The 22,516-nt window shown below is 39.2% G+C and overlaps 2 protein-coding genes across 6 annotated transcripts in view; one reads left to right on the top strand and one right to left on the bottom strand.

Annotated features, from left to right (window-relative positions):
• LOC114687532 (complement component receptor 1-like protein) overlaps nucleotides 1–6,972 on the bottom strand; it is a 59,392-nt gene extending 52,420 nt beyond the window's left edge. Inside the window, exon 1 of one of the 5 annotated variants that reach the window (XM_037211104.1) lies at nucleotides 6,543–6,972. In XM_037211104.1, the coding sequence (XP_037066999.1) occupies nucleotides 6,543–6,657 (115 nt within the window). In that variant the 5' untranslated portion in view covers nucleotides 6,658–6,972. The remainder of the gene's footprint in view (nucleotides 1–6,542) is intronic. The other 4 variants (XM_037211103.1, XM_037211101.1, XM_037211102.1 and 1 more) reach the window with 4 other exon arrangements.
• Nucleotides 6,973–11,727: 4,755 nt separating this feature from the next.
• On the top strand, nucleotides 11,728–20,472 carry LOC119089130. Its single transcript, XM_037211108.1, has 2 exons — nucleotides 11,728–12,719; nucleotides 17,854–20,472. The coding sequence occupies exon 2, from the start codon at nucleotides 18,999–19,001 to the stop codon at nucleotides 19,908–19,910; it is 912 nt and encodes a 303-aa protein (XP_037067003.1). The 5' UTR covers nucleotides 11,728–12,719; nucleotides 17,854–18,998; the 3' UTR covers nucleotides 19,911–20,472.
• The last annotated feature ends 2,044 nt before the right edge of the window (nucleotides 20,473–22,516 follow it).

Below are 22,516 nucleotides of genomic sequence, written 5' to 3'. Positions count from 1 at the left end.
GGACAGTAAGGGCATGACTTTCAATGATATATCCACTTTGGGGTCAGGCCAGTGCTCTCTGTTTCCTGTTCTGCTACCAAGCAAGAAGCCACCTGCTATAGTCCCCCACTGCTGCAGATGGAGGGGCTCCATTTGCCATGCCTTCACAACCAGCATGGACTGAACACTCTGAAAACATAATAAGTTTATTCTCCTTTAAAGTATTTACATTAGTTATTTTGTCCTAGTAGCTAGAAAAGTAATACACTAAGTAACTACTTCCCAAAGATACCCATGTTCTAATCCCTAGAGAATGTGAACATGGCATTTTATGATACATACATAAAAAAAAAGTGGCTTTGTATGTATTACTAAACCTTTTAAGATCTGCCGATTACCCTGGATTTTCTGGATAAACACTAAATGTATTTACAGTAGTCCTTTGGTAAGAGGTTTGCAAGAGATGGAAGGATATTTGAAAATGCAAAGCTGCTGGCTTTGAAGTACAGCAAATAGCCATGAGCCATGAGATGTAGGCAGCATCTGGAAGCTGGAAAGAGTAAGGAAACTCATTTTCCTCTTTGGCCTACAGAGCAACATAGCGATCCAGACTTGGGAATCCAGACTTAACTATAAGAGAACACATTTCTTTTGTTTAAGACCATAAAGTTCAGGGAATTTGTTTCAGTATCAAGATGAAACTGGAAAGACATAGTATTGAAAATAAGAGATTCAGAGAGACCAGACTTTGGGACCTAATGTCCTTCCATTCCTGCTTTGATGTCTTGGGCAAACTGCTTAGTATGTCAGTCTCTGCTTCATCTTCTTGAAGAAGATGACATTGTTTACTTAGTAGGCTTCCTAGGAGTATCAAAGGAAATGTATGTAAAACATTTACTAGTATCACACACACAGAGGGGTTCTGGTAAGTTGTGTTATTCATATAAAAGAGAAAATAGTATCACTTTACAGTATGCAGCTAAAGTGGGCATATATAATTATTTCCAAGAGTTTTTTTTTCTGTCAAAATTTGTAGGAAATGAGCCTATTTTGTCAGGAAAGCCCTGGAACACCTTTGCAACTGATGATTTCAGAGATCTTCTGAATGACACATCCCACATTCAGCCTGGGATTTATTGTTTACATCTCATAAATTCTTATCATGGTTCCTAAGCATAAATCAACAGATGTAAGAATTCCTAAGGCTGATTTTTTTTCCCTATTGACAATAGTTATTAGAATGGGGACCAACTCTGGATTTCGTATTAAAGTAGAGGATTCACTTCAAAAAAGCTCATGTTCCTAATTTGTCTCCTATATTAGAATGGCTTTGGCAGTCCCCACACACTCCACTGAACCATAGGTGTTCTGTTCTGTGTTTTCACATGTGTGTTTCATCATCTTCAACTTGACTTCCTACAAGGCTCCAGCTTCCTACATCTCTGTTTCTTCCAGACATGCATTCATTCTCTATCCCTAAACACATCCTAGGTGAGATCATTTTATTTCTCTCTAGTTTTCACTCTTCCTCCACATCTCAGCTTACATACCATTTGCCTGACCTCCTGAGAATATGAAAATTAAACCACCTGTTCTTACTTTACCCATTATCCTTTTTACTATTATATCAATATTATTATATTTTGTGATATTTAAATATGCATGATTTTGATAGGATTTCTTTCAATAGCTATCAGAGATAATGTGAAGGTAAGAGACCAAATATCTTTTGTTCCTCTAAATAAATACCTGGCCCAGAGCTTAGGACCCAATTACAAGCAGTAGATGTATTTTGCTGCCATGAACAAATAAATGATATACTGCAAAATAAGTACCATCAAGAGTCCAAACAGACTACGTCCCAAAAAGCCCTCATTTGCAGAGTCTTGGTTAGAGTCCATATATTTTTAAGTTTCAAAGTTAATATCACTTTGAGAACTACTATATAAGAGGAAAAACAAATAAAAAAACCTACTAAGTGAAAAAAATAATTCCCGTGAAAACCTCTGTGATAACAACAATAAAACCACTGAGTGAAAGTTTCTGTGATTTCAAATATTATGTTTTCACCTTTTCTCTAGCTGACATGTAAGATGAATGCAATGCTGACAAATGTCTCCTCCATTAATCTCAGGCAAGGGAATCAATCCCAAGTGCAGCATACAATTAAAAGAAAAACAAACAAATAAAAAGGCAAGAGAAGCTGATCATTATAGCAAAGCTTCCAGGGAGAGGCTGGAAAGAGTTCTAAAGCAATACAGAAATTTACTGGAACTATTCTTAGAGAGATGTTTCTTTCTTTTAATTATCTACACTTATTGGAGTTGTACATACAAACAGTATATGTAATAATAACAATATTAATTTGTATAACAGATCAAATGAAAGGGTACATATAAACCTTCAACAGAGAAAGGTCATCTAGTTTCCTTTGCCTCCTGTTACCAATCCCTCAAATTATGGCTATTTCTATGATAGGTGCATTAACAGGCACTTCATAAAATCAAAACTTTCATCATTCAAGTTAATTTTATGCATCCATTAAGATATAATGCATAGTTGAAGGGCATTTAAAGTACATGAATTTATGACTTGATATATATGTATGCATGATGAAACTCTCACTGAAATAAAGACAAGCATTTCCCTCATATCTAAGTTCCTTTGTCCTTATAATCCATCTGTTTGCTTCAGCTGGGTATTTCCAACCTGCTCTTTTTAACCACAAAGACTTAACTTTTTAGAATGTCATGTAATTATCATACAAATGTCAGTCTTTGTTTTCTCATTGGTCTAGCTTTACAAAGTGTAATTACTTTGAGATTCACCTTGGTTACATGTATTTCATGGCTGATAAATATTCAGTTAGATAAATAAATATGTCATAATTTAACTGAAGGACATTTTAATTGTTTCCACTTATTGCCTATAACCAATAATGCAGTGCTGAAGGAGCTGGAGAGATAGTTCAGCAGTTAAGAGCTCTTTCTGGTTTTCCAGAAGACCCAGGTTCAATTTCCAGCACCCACATGGCAGCTCACATTCTTCTGTGACTCCAGTCTCAGGAAATGCAATGCTTTCTTCTGGCCTCTATATGCACTGCATGCATATGGTACACAGACATACAAGCAGGCAAACACTAATATACAGTAATATAGGTAAAATAAAAATAAATAAAATCTAAAAACAACAAACAAAACAAAAACCACTCAGCTATAAAAACTAATGAAGATGTCTGTTGGGCACAATTTTCTATTTCTCTTAAGGAAAAAACCAAGGAGTTAAAACACATCCAAAGTCACATGATAGGAATTGTTTGGTACGATGCTGAACCACTTTCCAAGAGTAGTGCCTTACCTGCCAGTAAACAGCACATAACAAATTTAGCTACTTTACTTATTGCTAACAATTGATGATATGGTGAGCCTTCTGTTACAATTTTTAACGGTTCTCATGTATGTATATTGTTATCTTATTGTATTTTTTTTTTTGTCCTGAATGACATAACCTCCTTTCAAATGGTCTATTTAAGTCACTGACTTACTCATCCTGAGTCATCACGACTGTGAACTCATGACCACTTCCATGACTTTGCTGGAGAGGATGAGCTGTCAACCTGAGTTACACTCTGGTCTACATACTTTACTCTTCAGTGAAGAGATTCTTTGAAGATTTTGCTTAAGCAATTTTATCAGTAAAAATAAAGAGCTCAAAATTAAAAAAAAATAAACTTATAAATGTGGTATACATAAACATTTAAAAGTATACCATACAAATGGAATAAGATTTTATTTTATTTATTATTATTTTTACTATTATTTTATTACTACTATTATCTTGTTTTTTTTCAAGAGGTTTCTCCGTGTAGCCCTGGCTGTCCTGGAACTCCGTCTGCAGACCAAGGAGGCTTGAAACTCAGAGAGATCCACCTATCTCAGCCTTTGAGGACTGAGATTGTGTGTGTCACCATCACCTGGCTTAGAATAAGAATTTTAAATACTTTAATAGACATAATGATTTAATATCATTAGTTAACACTGAGTGACAAGATATTATCACAGATTCTGTTAATAGGAGTGTATATAAAGCTGTATCTCAACTAGTATTCTTGATATTTTCTAGATTGTTGTTGTTGTTACTGGTTTTTATCTGACAGCATTTCTTCCTCTGAGTGCCTTTCACATACAACTTAGGTATGTGTGTATCCTTAGGCAGATAATGGGGTAGTCTATGCAGCAATCTTGTTTTCTGGAATTACTCTTACTATAATCATCTTCAGTGAGTATTTCTGATGTGTAAGACATGTTGGAAGTTGCTTTTCTGAGTGAGGTTATTTTGGCTAACATTAGATAATATAAACCATAAATTACACATCTGAGAATACAGAAACTGAGATGCATTATGAAGTACAGGAAACAGACTCTAACTCCCTTCCTTTGTCTTCTCCATGTAGCAGAATTAACAGAAATGATCCTACAGGAGTACCTTAGGGCATGCCAGAGTCTACCAACTCCAATAGTATATTAGTAAGACTTAACTACTGTGCCATTTTACCGCCTTGAATGTGGTTTATTTCAACGAATGGCCTGTATGAGCCTGAGAAAAAGGTATATTCTACTGTTGTGAGAGGATTCCAAACTTGCCAGTTATACTGGTGTTGCTGAGTTCTGCTGTGTCCTTACTGTTTTTTTCCATGATACATCTGTATTGAAGCTTCCAGCTCTAAGATGGGTTTATTTATTGCTGCTCACAAGTCTGCCCATTTTTGTTTCATACATTTTGATAATGCTCTCAGAGGCACACATGTGGATACTTGTTAACTGACTTGCTGGGTCCAAGGTCCTCAGTTGTAAGTAACAGAGAATGGAAATCCAGAACCAATTTCTCTATGAGTATACATACCTTTGAGGTGAAGCTCTCCACCATATTTTGTTTAAATTACAAAATGCTGTGGCCAGTGGGAGCATTCTAGTGGTATTCTCTTCATTTCAACTCTGTTGACTAAAGCACTCCATGGCTTGAGTCACAGTTGAAGGTTACTATAATAACCTTGGTTTCCTTTGCACACGATAATGCCTGTTTATAACTATGGCAAAACTGCCCCAACATTTCAGCCAGAAGATGACAAAGCCACAAAGATCCCTAAGCACTGATAGGAGATTCCCAATGCTCTTGCTATACTTCTTTTCTAAAAATAAAATTTCATCATATATCTTCATCTGTCCAGTTACTATGTGTGCCTAGGAAGATAAAAATTTAAGCACAACTTTTTGCAGAAATTTTGTTTTTTCTCTACTCTCAGAAAATTAGGTTCAGTTAATATATGTAATCGGTCTAGTGGAAAACTTAAACCTCCAGTTGAGCAAAAACACAGGACTGTCATTTCAAATGTCACTGAGTCTAAACAATGCAAAAAGACTTCAAGGAAGTCTTTCTGTAAGAAAGTTCTTACTGAAGAGGAAGGAAGGCAACTTAGAACTTCCATAGCGGGTAAAATGGACACTCTATTTTGTGCTTAACCATCACTACAGTGCAATATGTAAGTTCTACAGTCTTTTTTACTTGCAAATATTTCATTGCATCCTGGGGCTTCTTCGCCCTTCAAATCCTAACCTAGGTTGGGAATGGGAGGATCTTCTTTAAAGTGGGAACTCAAGTGAGTAGATAAGGTTTTGGGGTAGAAGATAAAGTACACAGTCCCTAGTCCTATTTGTCTAGGCCTTCAGAGCAAATGCATGAATAACGACTCCAGGATAGAAATATATTAAGCAGCAGAACTTGAGTTAGACACTTGACACAAATTAAATAGCAATGTCATGAAGGACATCAGTGATATAAATTCATAACATGCCCCCAAGGATGGGCATGGTCGCACATGCTTCAAGGGACCTAGTCACTTCCACCTAGTCATTTCCGGGTCAAACATCTCCTGTGACTCAGGACCGTGGCTTTATGTGGTTGGGTAAAGTGTGCAACGTAACCACATGATCTATGTGCATCGGCAGAACAGCCAAGTGGGCCTGTGTTCTCAGGTGCAGCCCAACCTTTATTAACTGGCACCATGATTCCCAGGCCCTTTCACACACATGTCTTTCCACAGGCCTGTGCACATCTGTCCCTCTCCCTTATCTTAATAAAACTCTGGTTAGTGGATTCTGTCCTGTTTCCTTACTTTTCCTAACAGGGTAAAAACGCCTTAAAAACAAACACTCAGTATTTCCATTTCACAGATGAGGAAACACAGGCATATTTACTTTCCTCACAACCAAATTCTAGGATTAGAAATTGCATCTCGCAGGTTTACACAACGTCCTCCCTCCCCCCTAACCCCTACACCTCTTTCTTTCACTACAATTTACTCCACACTCAGTACAGACAGCAGGTGGGAGACCAAGCGTTCCTACCGGCTGAGTACAATCTAGGTTGAGAGCTCTGCACTCACCCACAAGAAAGGAGCACCCCCAGGGGACCCTAGACCACTGCTGGAGTCTGCACTGCGCCCATTTGCCGGGGGTTTCGCTGCAGGGCGCATCCTTGCCTCCCCGCGCCTCCCCGTGGCTCACCTAAAGTAGATGGCGCCAAGGACAGCAGCAGGACCGCCAGCTGGACTCTGCCTTGGCAGAAAGCTACAAGGCGTCCCACAGTGCCCAGACGCTTTGAGATCCCAGAAACCTTCATTTTCTTCACACGGGTCTCAAGAGCTGTAGAACCGCAAAGCAGAGAAGGCAACCCCGCCCAGGGTGCGGGAAATGGCGCTGAGTTCCGGAATAAAGGTTTTGACCACAGCTTCCCCTTGTTGGGCGGGGTCTTGTTTACGACTTGTTCGTGGGATTTCTGTGGAATTTCTCCTGGGAGATCGCTTCACGGATGCAGGCACAGAACAAAAAACCTAGCAAGTCAGTTCCAGGATGTTTCTTAATAAGTACTTTGGTTCCAAAGAAAACAAGGCATTATGGGAACGCGGGTTGACTATAAACCGGCCTTACCGCTCTACCCCTCCCCCGCGCCTTTTTTTTTCTTTCAGAAATCGAAAGGGTGGAGCCTAATCAAGGGTGAGCCAGCAGTTGCAGGCCCTGTGTAGTATACAGTTAAGAACTTATCTCCTTGTGATGAATTCAGATGTAACGTGCCACAGAAACAAAAATTAAAGCAATGAGCTAACCAGATATAAAATTTATACACATATGGACACAATTCCATGTCCCAACGTGGAAGCAGTTCCACAAAGTTTCATAGTTTTACAGAACAGAGGAAGTCTTAAATCAAGTTTAAAATACATTGGTGGGTACATCAGAGAAGGGGGTACTCTAATGTGCTTTTCCATAGGCTCGAGATGGTATCTGACTGCACCCTTATTAGTTTTTGGATTGGTAGAAGCTAGTTGCCTGCTAAGTTAATAGATTCTAAAAGATTACTTATTGTTTGCTTGCTTGCTTTATTTGTTTGTTTTGTTTAATCTATTGTCCCAGATGTTAGTTCTGACACAGGGAGCAAAGAATGGCTATTTCAGAAGTCCAAAAGAACATAAGGTAATTAACCTCTGGACTTCAACATTACAATCCCTCCACAATATTGAAATTATAATTAGCCAGTCAGTCTCTGCAAACACAGATACCTTTCAGGAGTTTTCTTTCACAGCCAGATGCAGCTTCTTTTCAGAAGATTTTGTTCACAAATATAATGTCAATGCTATTCAGCCTACATTAAGACTGCAGTAATGAATGGGGGAGATCAGTCCTTGCCATCATCCAAGTGAGATTTGATGACAGGTGAACAATTAATAAGATCCCAGGAATGGATTTAACAGGGTTTGCTCTGGATTTCAGTTCCCTTCTTAATAATGATGATGAGGAAAGGAAGAAAAAGAAGGAAGGGAAGGAGGGAGGCAAGGAGGGAAGAATCAAGAAATAGCCCCCTAATTAGAGATGGATGGTGGTACTTTTTGAAATAACAAATATAGAAGGCCAAGTTTAGGGAACAGGATTAAGAATTCAAAGATTACAAAAATGTCCACATTCTGTTTTCAGAACCTGTGGTATGGCAGAAAGACTTTGCTGATTAAATTAAACCAAGAATGTTGAAATGGGGAGGTAATCCTGACTATCAAGATGGGTTTGACAATCCCAAGGATCCTTACAAGAAGGCGGTACTAGATCAGAAATGGAGAATAGTGTGAACAGAGATCAGAGTTACTGCCTCCAGAGAGTAAATGCCAGCAGCCTCTATAAGGTAGAAGAAATCAACAGATCCTCCTCTGTAGCTTTCAGATGGAACCAGTCCTGGCAGCGCTTTGGATTGAGTACTGTAAGACTTATTTAGAATTTAAGTTATTCTCAATAGAGTATGGAAGAAGAAGATATATTGCAGTTAAATGGATTCAGTTCCTCAACTTCCTTACACTGAATACTATCAGAGTAGGCTCCTCACTCCCACATGGTTTTGGGCTTCCCTCTTAGCACCCACTTTCATTCCTCAGTCCTTGATGGGTTTAGCTCCTGGCTGACATTCACTTCCACCAATGCTCCTCTTATCTTAGTCCTCACCAACTTCAAAGGTGATAGAAACGTTTTTGTTTTGTTTTGTTTCTTCACATACTTGGCCTCATAGTTTCTTATCTTTGCCTATGATCTTGTCCTCCACTCCACCAGTGCCCATAGATTATCCTGGAGCTGTCACTAACTGTATCCTCTCCATAAGCTCAACTATTCCACTTAACCACAAGTCCTACCTTTCTAGTTCACCCCCAGTGTCTTGTCTCTCACAATCTGTATCTCACAGTACCTATAAATCCATGGACCTGCCACAACTGGTCTCTTGCTAGGTTAGATTTGTGCTCCACTGTAAGAGTCACCATTTTGCATACACCTTCACTTACTTATTGGACAAAACCAACATAAAATTCAACTCTCTATTATTTTGTCTACATTACTATAAAACTGAATGTGACTAGAAGAAAATAATTGATGATGACTAGTCTTACTTTAATGACAACTCATTTCATTTAAATGTTTGTGTTAGGGTGACAACAAAGGCCTATTAAGCCTATTAAGGGACACTATTTCTGGTTAAGAAAATATAATACCTGGCCTGGATGGATACCTCATATTCCAGTTGGGCAAAGCCTTGCCAAGAGACCACCTCTAGGAACATGGGCTCACCTTCAGCCATGCTAAAGAGATCGGTAGAATAATCACCTTAGTGGGATTCTTTGCCTTTTCTCCCCAAATTCCCACCCCCTACTGTAGTCTTTTGCAGCTATGTTGCTTTCTAAGTCACCGTCTTTTCTGAAACACACAGAAAAGGATAGCTTCATCTTTCTTTCTTCTTCTCCCTTTTCTTTTCTTTCTTTTTTCTTTTGTTTCTACATTGTTCCATTTTTATTTATTTGCTTTTATGTGTACAGGTGTGTTTTGCCTGTATGCGGGCTTTTGAGTGCACTACTTGTGTGCAGTGCCCACAGGGTCAGAGGAGGGATTCAGATCTGCAATTGGAGTTACAGAAAGTTGTTAGCATCATGTGGGTGCTGGAAATTGAGGTCCTCCGATGGTGCCAAAAGATCCGACTTTTGGCAGGGTAGAGAAATTGGAAAAGAGATGTGGAGTCATCGAAGGCTAGACATGCACAAGTGCATACACACACACACACACACACACACACACACACACACACAGGGACCTTTTCTGAGGGGCAAAGCTTAATTCTTCCTTTTATTCTGCTGCTTGTTATATACTTTATTTTTCTCTTACCCCCTTTATACCATCCAAGACAAAAGCTTCTATGTAAGAAGGAAATCACCTTACAACCACAAGTTACATCTTATCCAAAAACAATTAAAATCTTTATGCAGGGAGAAATCACATTATGATCACAAGTCACATGTTTTCCTTAGAAGACCACAAGTACTTAAACATTTTCCTTTGTATTAATTTCCCCACCATAGCATCTTCATTCCAAACAATGATTCCTTTCTTATTGATTAATAAAAAAAATTTTTCTATGTTTTCAAGATAGGCTCTCTCTGTATAACAGCCCTGGCTGTCCTAGAACTGACTCTGTAGACCAGGCTGGCTTTGAACTTGCAGAGATCCACTGGCTACTGCCTGCCGAGTACTGGGATTAAATGCTGGCACCATCACAATTAATAGAATTTTAAGCAAGTTAAGTATATTTCAGTGAGTTCCTTTTGTACTTCAGGCAGCTGTTTGCGGTTTCAATGTAGCAAATTTCCATCTTATTTCTACTCTACAAAAAGTTTAGGCAAGTGGTCAGCTAACCACGTATTTTTCTTAACAAATAATAGGGTAATTTAATTTACTTTCATAAATTTGTTTTTTCAAGGTGCATACCAAAATCTGTGGTAAATTGTGTAAGCTACTTGACCAAGGAACTGAGGCCTAACCTTGAGTGTAGGGACATAATTGCTTTTTTTGATCATCAGCCTGTTTTTCACAGATAGAATCCATGGGTCTATAATGCATGAAACTTCCATGTTCTTATTTTTCATCCTCTACAAATCTCATATATAATAGAGGGAAAGATGACTTCTAGCCTATTTTATCCTTTTTTTGTATCTCTTATTGGAGCAACTGGCAAGCAACCTAAACCATTTCGGTAATCATCTTTACTGTCTTAACCACTTGTATCTCTTAGGCTAACTCAGAAAGTTCAATTAAATTATTGATTCAAGTAAGCATCATTGCTCTTATAAAAGTCATCTTCATTGTGATCTGCAAGTAAAATGCATGGTGAAGAGTGGGATTTTTCCCATGAACTAATCACACTATACTAGATAGAGTGGAATCCGTTCACGTAGGAATTACATCATGCCTAAGAATTCCTATAGGAGAATGAGTGGTTTGACTAGGATACAATCAAACTATGGATCCAAGAGATACACATGTGCATCTTGTAATATCTTCTACCAAAGCCAGTTCTCTCTCAGCATCAGATAATAATTTTCTTGTACTATTTAAGTCCTTATCACCTTGTAAGATTTGAAATAAATTGCTTAATTCTTTAGTTGTTAATCCATTTGTGGGCTGTAGTCAGTTAATGTTGCCCTGAAAAATTTGAAAATCACCAAGGGTTGGTAATTGATCTCTCCTGAATTGTGCTTTATGTGGTTGAATTTTCTGTAAACCTATCTTATAGCCTAGGTAACTAATAGCATCTCTTCTTTATATTTTTTTCAGGAGCAATTTATAATCCCAAACAAGGCAAAATTCTCTTTACTTCATCAAACATTTTTCTAAGGTATCTGTATCTGAATCTGCTGCCAGCCGCAGGAATATGAAGTAGGAGTTCAGCTGATATTGACAAAGCTATCACCTGGAAAAAGTTAAGGACTTTTCCAGAGGAAAACCAAGGCTTAAGGAGTCTTGGTGATATTAGCTTTTGAATATATTAGCTGTATCCTGCAATTAATTTCTTGTGTGCTGTTGGAGTTTCCCCCATTCAACTTTTCCTTCAAGAATTTATGACAGTGTAACTAATCACTAATTGGGCACAACTCTCCTTATACATTTGGGGTAATTGGATGGCTATCCCCAGCTGTGTTTACTTTTCATTAACATAAAATCTGGCCAGAGCCATTCTCTGGATAAAAGTATTTCAGATAAGATACCCCTTTTTCCAAAGATAAATGCAGCAAAACATTAGCTCATCCCACTTACAGATAAGAAAAAATATCCACTAGCAATTAAATCCTCAACTCCTTACCTTCACCCCAGGTTATTTACATAAGACCCTAATTTAAGAGATTTACTGCTCCCATTCCTGGGATGATGTTTTAGCCATTTGCTAGATACTGAGTTAAGGCAGTTGCCTACAAGGCCAGACAGGTGATAGGTGCCAAGCTTCTTTCTTGTGCAAATTAAGTTTTTATTCCTCCTCAGCCAGGTGCTATTCCTAGATTTTCTCCTCAGCAATTACTCTGAGTGAAAGTGCTTTTACTAACCAAACACTACATACTCTGACATAGGTTACCTAGCAACCAAGCACACTCCCCCTCCACATCTGAAAGCAGCTGCAGTTGGGAGGAGCATGGAGGGTGGGGGGAAGGGCACCAAAGACAGTTTACTTTCTTGTGACTTAATTGACACCTAACATTTTATCTAGCCATTTCTAGATTATAGTTTGAGCACATACATTCCCTAATTGGTCTTAGCCTATAGTTGACTCTACCAGAGAACTCCCCTTTAGTCACTCCCCTTTTGAGTTGTAATTGGAAGCTGACAATTAATTGCTTTATGTGTGTATCCTTATCACCCCTCTCTGTAACCCTGAAAACTTTTAATCTCACAAGGCAGTGTGATAGGGACACGGTTCGTGTATATAGACGGTTTTTTCCTGTAACGGGTAGAATTAACTTAGAGAAATAAAGCGAATGGACTAAAGAACGGAGTGTGCTTAGATTCATTGAATATCCCTCAGATTAGAATCCTCAGCTGGTTGGTAGACTCTTCCGCGGACCCTGGGAGCAAGCAATATAGGCTGGACCTAATATTGTTTGCGTTACCTGGCGCCTGAACAGGTTTAACTGTTTTTGGTACTCAGGGGACTGAGGAAGTGAGTATTTTGGAGTATATCCAGGAAGAGGTATCACTCCACAGAGGGTTGCCCAGTTAGAGGCTCAACTCTTCGGGAGGTACGAGTTTGCAGACCTCCGGAGCATCGGCTACAACCAGTCCTCACCGTAGGGTGCTGCAGCCCCCAGCGACACCGACCCCCTGTTGGAAACGGTGAGTAGTGAATACCCTTTCCCCTTTAGTAATCCCCCTAAGAATCTTTCTTGCACCATGGGTCAGAATGAGTCAAAACAGAAACAGCTTTTTGTTCAAGTGATCAAGCATATGCTAAAGATGCAAGGCGTTGAAGTTAGTGCTAGTCAACTTTCTGAATTCTTTAAATTCATACAGAAAGTAAGCCCTTGGTTCCCAGACCGTGGGACCTTGGACTCTGAGACGTGGGAAATTGTAGGAAAAGATATCAGGAAGTGGTGTACAGAGCATGGAGAACAGCAGATGCCATCAACAGCACTCTCCATGTGGAAAACGCTTAAACAAGCTTTGTCCACTGATGAAGAACTTAAGCCTAAAGCAAAATCAGAAAAAACTATTCCCCCATCCTCAGTTCCCACTACCCCTAAGTTTAAGGGATCTCCTCCACCTTCCCTCCGGTCGGAAAAGAAACGGAATATTTTCCCCTCTTTAAGAGATTTTAGTGAGAACAGCTCAGAAGAGACTTCTGATGATTCTAGCAAAGACACATCAACCTCTGAGGAGGAAGACAGAAAGGGAAAAAGAACAATGCGCTGTCAAACACCTGACGGCATCCCCCGCTACAGCGCTTAAACAGACACTCCACACGGCCTCCTGCAAAACGTAAAAAGAAAAAGAAGAGGGGCCGGTGGGTTTTGCTGGAGCAGTTCAACAGGCCCATCTCCAAGGGGAAGCATTAGGATGCTTCCCTGTGATTGACCCAGGCATAGAGGGCGAAGCCAAATGGGAACCCCTGCCTTTTAAACTACTGAAAGAAATAAAACAGGCAACAGCTGCCTATGGGCCAACCTCTCCGTATACACTCACGCTGGTGGAAGGCTTAACCTCCCAATGGCTCACTCCTCATGATTGGTTCCAAGTAGCAAAAGCCTGTTTAGCAGGAGGTACATACTTGATATGGAAAGCTGAGTATGAGGAATTGGCCCGTCAGGAAACCGCAAAATCTCCTTCGAGGAAACGTTTAACCTGTGAGATGTTCATGGCCACTGGGAAATATGCCAATACAGCTGAACAATTAAAACTATCACAGGACACCTTAAAGGCAATCACTACAGCAGCCCTAACAGCGTGGAAACGTTTACGCTCTGCTGATGCTAATACTACAGGGCTTGCTAAAATAACACAGAATCCTGAAGAGCCATATACAGAATTCATTGCCAGACTTACAGAAGCTGTGGAGAGAGTGGTAGCCAGTTCCGAGGCAAGAGATATAATCTTGAAACAACTGGCTTATGAAAATGCCTCTACCACTTGCCAATCTTTACTGAGACAAGTAAAGAAAATGGGAAGCATCTCTGATTATATCAGAGCATGCATGGATGTTGGTCCCTCTTATTTTCAAGGCATAGCAATAGCAGCCACATTTCAGGGACACACGACTACTCAATTTCTAAATAACCAACAACCAGAACAATATAATCAAAAGAACGTGGGACTTAGATGCTTCTCTTGCAGACAAATGGGACATATCAGTAGAGAGTGCCCTTTTCAAATAAAAGTGAATACAAACTTTGATTCTAGAGACAATAATATAAACCCAAGTGCTCCAGATTTGACTCCAAATACAACTCAAAGTAGGCCCCCTGGACTGTGTCCTAGTTATCAGAAGGGTTTTCATTGGAAAAAGGAATGTAGGTCCCATTATCATAAAAATGGCACCCCTCTAACTAATGCTAGCAACATCTCAATCAATACAGGACCCCTCCCACACCAGGGAAATGGGGGAAAGGGGCAGGTCTGGCCCCAGAAAATAATGGGAGCAATAAATCGGACAAACAACCCTTTTTTTTTTTTTTTTTAACAAAAATCAATCGAACAATTACAAAGAGCAACTCCTGGGAGCGCAGGAATGGACATGTGTTCCACCTCCTTCACAATACTAACATCTGATTCCCCAACAGTATGCCTTAACACTGGGGTCTACAGACCACCCCCAGAAGGGACACTGGGGCTAATCATAGGCTGTAGCTCCTCTGCTGTACAAGGTGTTAATGTTGTCCCAGGAGTGATTGACCCTGACTTTACTGGAGAGATTAAGATTATTGTACAACCTCCTACAAAAACAATTCAGATTCGTGCAGGACAGCGCCATAGCACAGCTGCTCCTGCTTCCATATCAGGTTACAGGAAGTGCAGTCTCAACAGCTACAAGAGGAGCTGCTGGTTTAGGATCTAGCAACATGGCTTTTTGGATTCAGGAAATCAAGAATTCCAGACCAACTAAAACTTTCAAAGTACAAGGAAAGAAAATAACTGGTTTGCTAGACACTGGTGTGGACATTTCCTGCATTTCAGGAAAAGATTGGCCCAGTACTTGGGAGACGGATATTACTCCTTCCTCTCTAGTGGGATTAGGTCAAGCTAATAATGTAGCCAGAAGTTCAGAAATATTAAGGTGGTCTGATGGAGAAAATCATGGCACATTTTGTCCTTATGTAGTCCCCTCCATACCTATCACCTTGTGGGGAAGAGATGTGCTGCAGCAAATGGGTGTATTGTTGGTCTCTGCTAATGAACTAGTTTCAGCTCAGATGTTGCAGATGGGTTTTAACCCTGAAAAGGGCTTGGGTAAGCAAACCCAAGGCAGAATTGAGCCAATTATTCCAGAAATTAAAAATGATAGACATGGTCTAGGATATCAAAATTTATACTAGGGGCCACTGTTCAAATCACTGCTGACCTCATTACTTGGAAATCTGATGCTCCTATCTGGGTTGAACAGTGGCCTTTGAGTACTGAAAAAATTGAAGCTGCTACCCATCTGGTAGAGGAGCAACTTAATAAAGGTCATTTAGAGCCATCTACCAGCCCTTGAAACACCCCAATATTTGTTATTAAGAAAAAAATCAGGCAAATGGAGGCGGTTACAAGATCTGAGAAAATTAAATGAAATCATGGAGCCAATAGGAACCTTACAGCCTGGTTTGCCATCTCCTACAGCCATCCCTAGAAATCATAATATAATTGTCATAGATTTACAAGACTGCTTCTTTACCATACCTTTACATCCTAAAGATTGTCAGCGTTTTGCCTTTAGCCTGCCTTCTCCAAATTTCCAGAGACCCTATCAGAGGTATCAGTGGAAAACTTTACCTTAAGGAAGCAAAACTAGTTCGACCCTGTGTCAAAAATTTGTGGATATGGCACTTTTACAAGTTCGTAAAATGTATTCTGATATTTATCTTGTTCATTATATGGATGATATATTGATTTCTCAAGCTGACAGAACCTATCTATAAGAAGCCTTACAATTCCTGGTCCAACAATTGACTTTATATGGGCTTCAAGTAGCTCCTGAGAAAATCCAAATTCAACCTCCTTTTTCATATCTGGGACGTGTTATTCACACGGATTTTGCTTCTCCCCAACCTTTTCAATTGAGAATAGACTGTTTAAAAACTTTAAATGATTTCCAAAAACTGCTTGGTGATATCACCTGGGTACGTACCTATTTAGATATACCCACAGTTGTCTTTAAACCCTTATTTGACATTCTTCATGGTGACCCTAATCCAAGATCACCACGGGAATTAACACCTGAGGCTAAAGCACCCTTGACACTATTAGAGGAGGGACTTAATTCTAAAAGACTCCTTTGTATAGATTACAATAAACCATGGAGTCTGGTTATTCTACCTACTGATTATACTCCCACTGCCTGTTTGTGGCAAGGAGGACCTCTAGAATGGCTACATTTACCTCTAACTCATAAAAAGATTGTAACAGTATATACCTCCCTGGTTGCATGTCTATTGCGTAAAGGAAGGAAACAGAGTAGAGAATTATTTGGACAGGATGTTCATCTGATAATCCTTCCTTATACAGCTGAACAGCATAATATCCTGTCTTATGAGTCTGTAGATTGGCAAGTAGCCAGATAGGATATACTGGCACTTTCTCTTATGAACTACCTGACCATTATCTGTTAAGATTCATATGCTTGCATCCTGTAATTTTTCCCTATAGAACTAAATCAGATCCATTGCCTCCTCCAGCAGCCTTAGTATTTACTGATGGCTCTGCTTCATGCCAAGCTGCATTAATTATTGATGGTCATAAAGAATCCTTTCCTACACAGGAAACTTCTGCACAGAGAGTAGAACTAATAGCAGTAATTACTGCCTTTGAGAGACTCAAAGACAGAACTTTTAATTTGTATACTGATTCTCAATATATCGTCAGATTATTCCCACATATAGAAACTGCCCCTCTTCCCTCCAGCTGCTCTACAATTTTAAACTTGCTTTCAAAACTACAAAAGTTAATTCAATCCAGGATTCATTCTTTCTTTTTTGGTCATGTTCGTGCGCATACGATGCTTCCAGGTCCCATTCATGAAGGGAATCATATGGCTGATTCTTTAACTAGAATCATTGCCTATTTTACAGAAGCAGCTAAAAAAAGCCATGCTTTGCACCACCAAAATGCCATGGCTCTTCGCTTTCAATTCCAAATTCCCCGTGAAGCTGCCAGATCCATTGTGCATAATTGTAATGTCTGTCCAACAACTACAAATTCTCTTCCTATGGGAGTTAACCCAAGAGGCCTACGTCCTTGTGATCTATAGCAAATGGATGTAACTCATGTTCCCTCCTTTGGAAAATTGGCATTTGTCCGTGTGTGTGGATACCTATTCTCATATCATTTGTGCCACAGCCCGATCTGGAGAAGCATTTAAGGATATTATACAACACTTGTTCCACTGCTTCTCGATATTAGGAATGCCTAGAGCTCTAAAAACAGATAATGGGCCTGCATATACTTCAAAAACCTTTAAGAATTGGTGTTTAACCTTTCATATATCCCACTCCACAGGCATTCCTTATAATCCCCAAGGTCAAGCTATAGTGGAGAGAGCTCATCAAACTTTAAAAACCCAAATATCAAAATTACAAAATGGAGATCTTAAATACTCATCTCCCCATCATATCTTAAACCATGCTCTGTTTGTAATTAATCATATGAATATATCTGAGGATAATACAAATTCTTTCCTCAGACACTTCTCCACAAAAGTTACACCTAAGCCTCTAGTAAAATGGAAAGACCTCCTCACTGGTAATTGAAAAGGTCCAATGCTTGTGTGTTTCCACAGGACGCTGATTCACCTCTGTGGATCCCGTATCGCTTGATCAGACCATATGGCCAGCCAGCAACAGAACAAAAGCACTTCAAAGTTATCTGCGAGAAGGAGAAAACTGCCACCGCTGCAGCTCCCTCCCTGCCCACCACAGGCCACATCGAACACCACCTGTGATGGCAATGATGAGAGTCCACAGCCAGTTCCAGATGCCCTGGCTTTCATGGTCGACGGTCTCCGAGTTCATCAGCCCCATCCCCAACCTCCCCAGTGATGAGCTGCCTCTACATGCAGCAGGCAGCTCAATTCCCTCTTTGGGGCAGGTCAAACGTCTGACATCTGAGGCTACTCAGGTTCTTAAGAATCAGGGTAAAGCCTTAACTCCTGAAAACCATTTCCTGGCAATGCTAGCAGTGCTCACCCTCCAGGTATTCTCCTTATTTCCCTGCACTCTTGCTCTAGATACCTACTGGGCATATGTTCCAGAACCCCCTCTTTTCCATCCAGCCACGTGGGATTCTGAGGAAATAAAGGTTGTTTCCAATGACTCCTCTTTATTGGGGTGGGGGGAGGATCTAGTTTCATACACCCTCGCCTAGCTAAACACTTTAGCTTCAAAGGACACTCAGATAGCTTTCCCTTATGTTTCTTTGTATACCCCATACACCCCATACCCGGATGTCTGCCCTTAAGGCACAGAACTCTTAAAGCTAATCAAACTACCAACAAAATTTGGTCATTAAGCATTATTTCTCCTGTAGATAGCTATCTACCTACTAAACCTGTTCCTGATCATACACCACCCTTAAAGAAGTTTCCTGTTTGTGATGCTAAATTTTCACACCATACTTGGGATAATGTAAGACCTAATGCTGGCCGTCCTAAGTGGATACACTGTGTTTTTCCAGATATAGGAGTCATTTTTTTGTCCTTATAATGTTGCCTCAGTTAAAATACATGATTGGTCTTATACTTCCTTAGAACCCACTGTAAATCAATGGACAATTTTCGGCTGGGTTAGTCCCACCTATGTGGCACTGCCTTCTCACTCTCCCAAGCCCCAGACTCAACTGTATCGATTGTTAGCCGCCACTGATCATGTTGGCCTTCAAACCCCTACACAGCCCAATTATAATTTCCTCAATATCCAGGCTTGTGTTATGTCTCCCTTTGCCATCCTTTATTCAGGTAAGACAGGAACTTTAAACATCATACCTAATGGTTCAATTTATGATATTTCCTGCAAGGATTGTTACCTAACTAATTGTTTGAATTCCATAACTAACCCTAAAACTTTCGTTATCCTTCACCAACCATCTCATGTACTCTTGCCTGTAAATCTTTCTTCACCCTGGTATGAAGACCCTGCTCTTTTTGCATTAGAATATATTGCTGACTCCCTTTCTCGTCCCAAAAGGTTAGTAGCTGCAATTTTTCTAGGCATAGCTGCCTTGATAGCAATAATTACCACAGTAGCTGCTTCAGCCACAGCCTTAACTCAACAAATACACACTGCTCATCATGTTAATTCCTTATCTAAGAATGTTTCTATGGCTTTAATTACTCAGGAAGGAATTGATCAAGGATTGATAGATAGAATAAATGTCTTAGAGGAGGCTATACTATACATGGGTAATCAGATTCAGAATATTAAGACACGTTTAACAGCATCGTGTCATGCTGACTATAAATGGATCTGTGTCACTCCTTTGCCTTTCAATGGATCAGATAGGTCCTGGGATCAAGTGCAAGCTCACCTGAGAGGTGTCTGGAATAGTTCCCAACTAGGTATAAATATAGGTACACTACATTATCAGATCAGTGCTATCAGTCACTCTAGACTCCAGGTTTCCTCTGCAGCTGAAGTGGCCAGTTATTTTGCTAACTCAGTAAAGGATTTTGTGTATAACAACTCCTTTTGGAACCTTATTATTAATATCGGAATTATAGGACCATTGATCATTTTACTCTTATTTTTGCTTCCAGTCATCTTCAGACGTTTAGGATCAGCTGTACGAGTTGCCCAGAGAGAGATTCACACACTGCATTTACTAAACGAAAAAATGGGATGAATCAGCTAGTAACTGCAATCCATATTACTGTATATTATAGATTGTGTTAACTGTTTACAAATGATTTCTAATGACTGTTGTACAAAATATTGACACAAGGTGGGGCTGTTTAATATGCCTTATGGCAAGACCCTCCACTTCTATCTTCGAACAGGTTGAGAACTATTCTAAGTGGGCACCTTTTTTCATAAGAAGGCAAATATTTTTATCTTGTTCTTGTAAAGGTAAAAAATAGGTAAAAAAAGTAAAATGTCAGTATTTGAAGTTAATCACTATAATAGACCATCCATTTGGTAATAACGAAGGCAAGGGATACCCAGGCTCTAAAGAGCCCATTGGCTGGATCACCTTATTTATAGCTTTCAGGTATGTTACCATTCTCCACTTTTTTTTTTAATGACAAATATAGGAGAATTCCTATATTGAAGAATGACCTATAGGTCAATTATTCAATATGTTGAACATTTAGCTTCTCCTGTGCCAGCTATTCTAAGGCCTATAATTTTTCTGATGTCAAAGGCCACTTTCCACCCACACAGGTTTGTCAGTTAACTATTTTAAAGGCAGGGTTGTTGGTACCTTTGAAAGACCAACAACTGTTTTGTTATACTTATGTACAACCTGAATGGTTGGTTATTGTTCTTGATAATACCTTTTAATATTTCTCTAAGAAACATTCTTCATTTTATGGTTTGTTCCTGAGATTGTAGAAATGTTAATCTGTATTTTCCATTCCCGCAACAAATCACATCCCCATAAATTCATTGCTATGTTAACCACATATGGCTTTAATTTTCCTATCTGTCCTTCTGATCCTATACACTGGATCCACCTTGCACTTTGCTTTACATGAGATAAATTTCCAATCCCTAGAAGCTGAATATTTAATTCTGGAAGAGGCCAATCTGGATGCCAAGATTTGGGGGAAATTATTGTTTCATTTGTGCTCATGTCTAACAATCTTCAATTACAATGCCATTTATTTGTATCTTCAGCTTTGGTGTTTAATCATTTATACAAGTCTGCCAAAATACTTGTGTTATGGTCTCTCCTGAATTTTTTTGTTTTATTTACTGGAGCTGTTTAGTCCTTGATCACTTCCAAAGCAGTATGGTTTTTAACAACAGGCATTAAGTCTTTTAATTGTTCTATGAATGAATATCTCCAATGCTGATGAAATTATTGAACAAAATTTGATATTGAGGCCTGGGGAAAGCCCCCTAAGGCATTTCTCGAAGGCAAAGGTTTACCTTGCATGTCCCTTGTTGACCTGTACTCACTAGTCCACTTCTGGACTTTGCCATACCTTCGGCATACTCCAGAAATCTGGGGCCTTCTATTTAGATTATCCCTCGAAAAAACATTGTTTCTAGGAATGCTTTGCCTACAATTCCTTTTCAGATGATCTTGTTTATCACAATTAGAACATCTGACATTTTGATTTTTCTTAAAATTTTCAAAAATCACTTCTCCTATCAAAGTAGCATCATAGGTATAAGATCCAATATCAGCTGTATTTCTAGTCCAGACATGAATTGGTGCTGATCTTGCCTTTAAAGGCCTAATCCTCCATTTGCTAGGTTAGTATTTTCAAAAGCTAAAGATTCAATTAATATTTGTCTGACTTCTGGATCTAATACTGTTCTATTTACAGCTGAAGTCAATCTTTGCAAAAAAAAAAATCAGTGAAGGTTCCTTTTGGGCCTTGTATAATTTTAGTAAATGACTCAGACCTCTTTCCTGATTCTTCAACCTTGTCATAAGCATTCAAAGCTGCTAGATGACATAGGGCCAATGTGTGATCATCAAATCCAAACTGTCTTTGCAATTCAGCATATTGGTCTTCACCAAGACACTGTTCTTGGAAAATATCAATACATCTAGCCCTATTTTGTTGTTCTATAGCCCTAGCTTCCTCTTTCCACCATGTTTACCATTGTAACTGAGGACTGGGGCTTCCAATATTGCTGAAACTACGGCTTAGCAGTTTGGGGGATAAATCTGTTCCGAGTTGCCCATGAATTTAACATCGTCTTCACATAGGATGAATGCATATCATATGAAAAGACTACTCCCTTAAATCTCCCCAAATCTAACATTTCTATAGGATTCCATTTAACTTCTGCATAACCTTGATGTTACTTATTGTCTGCTTGTCATTCTTGTATAGTATCTTGATAAATTAAGATTGGTTTTCTAATAATATTGGTTTTCTTCTCTTCTATTTCATCATGTAGTGGTGCAGTAGGTTGTGGTCTAAATTCCTCTGACTGTGTCTGAATTATTTTAAAATTTTCATTAGTAGGTCTTTCTAAGGCTTGTATCTTATCAGTCAATTTTTCATATTTGATACAGATATCAAACCCCCTTTAAGGATAAAATATGATATACCAAATTGACAGTAATTATAATTGACATTATGTCAATCCCAGCTAAGTCAGTTATCCCTTCATTTATTTATTTATTTTTTTATTTTCCAGCCATCTATTGTGGCACTATACAGAGTCCTAATTCCAAGCATGTGATATCACCCATTCTTAATATGGGAAAGATTTTTCTTTGGACTTCCCAGGTATCTTACCAAATCTGCTGACTTTTCAGTTTGT

This window comes from Peromyscus leucopus, chromosome 15, assembly GCF_004664715.2.
Source record: "Peromyscus leucopus breed LL Stock chromosome 15, UCI_PerLeu_2.1, whole genome shotgun sequence".
Classification (NCBI taxonomy): domain Eukaryota; kingdom Metazoa; phylum Chordata; class Mammalia; order Rodentia; family Cricetidae; genus Peromyscus; species Peromyscus leucopus.
This window is presented reverse-complemented; position numbering and strand designations above follow the sequence as displayed.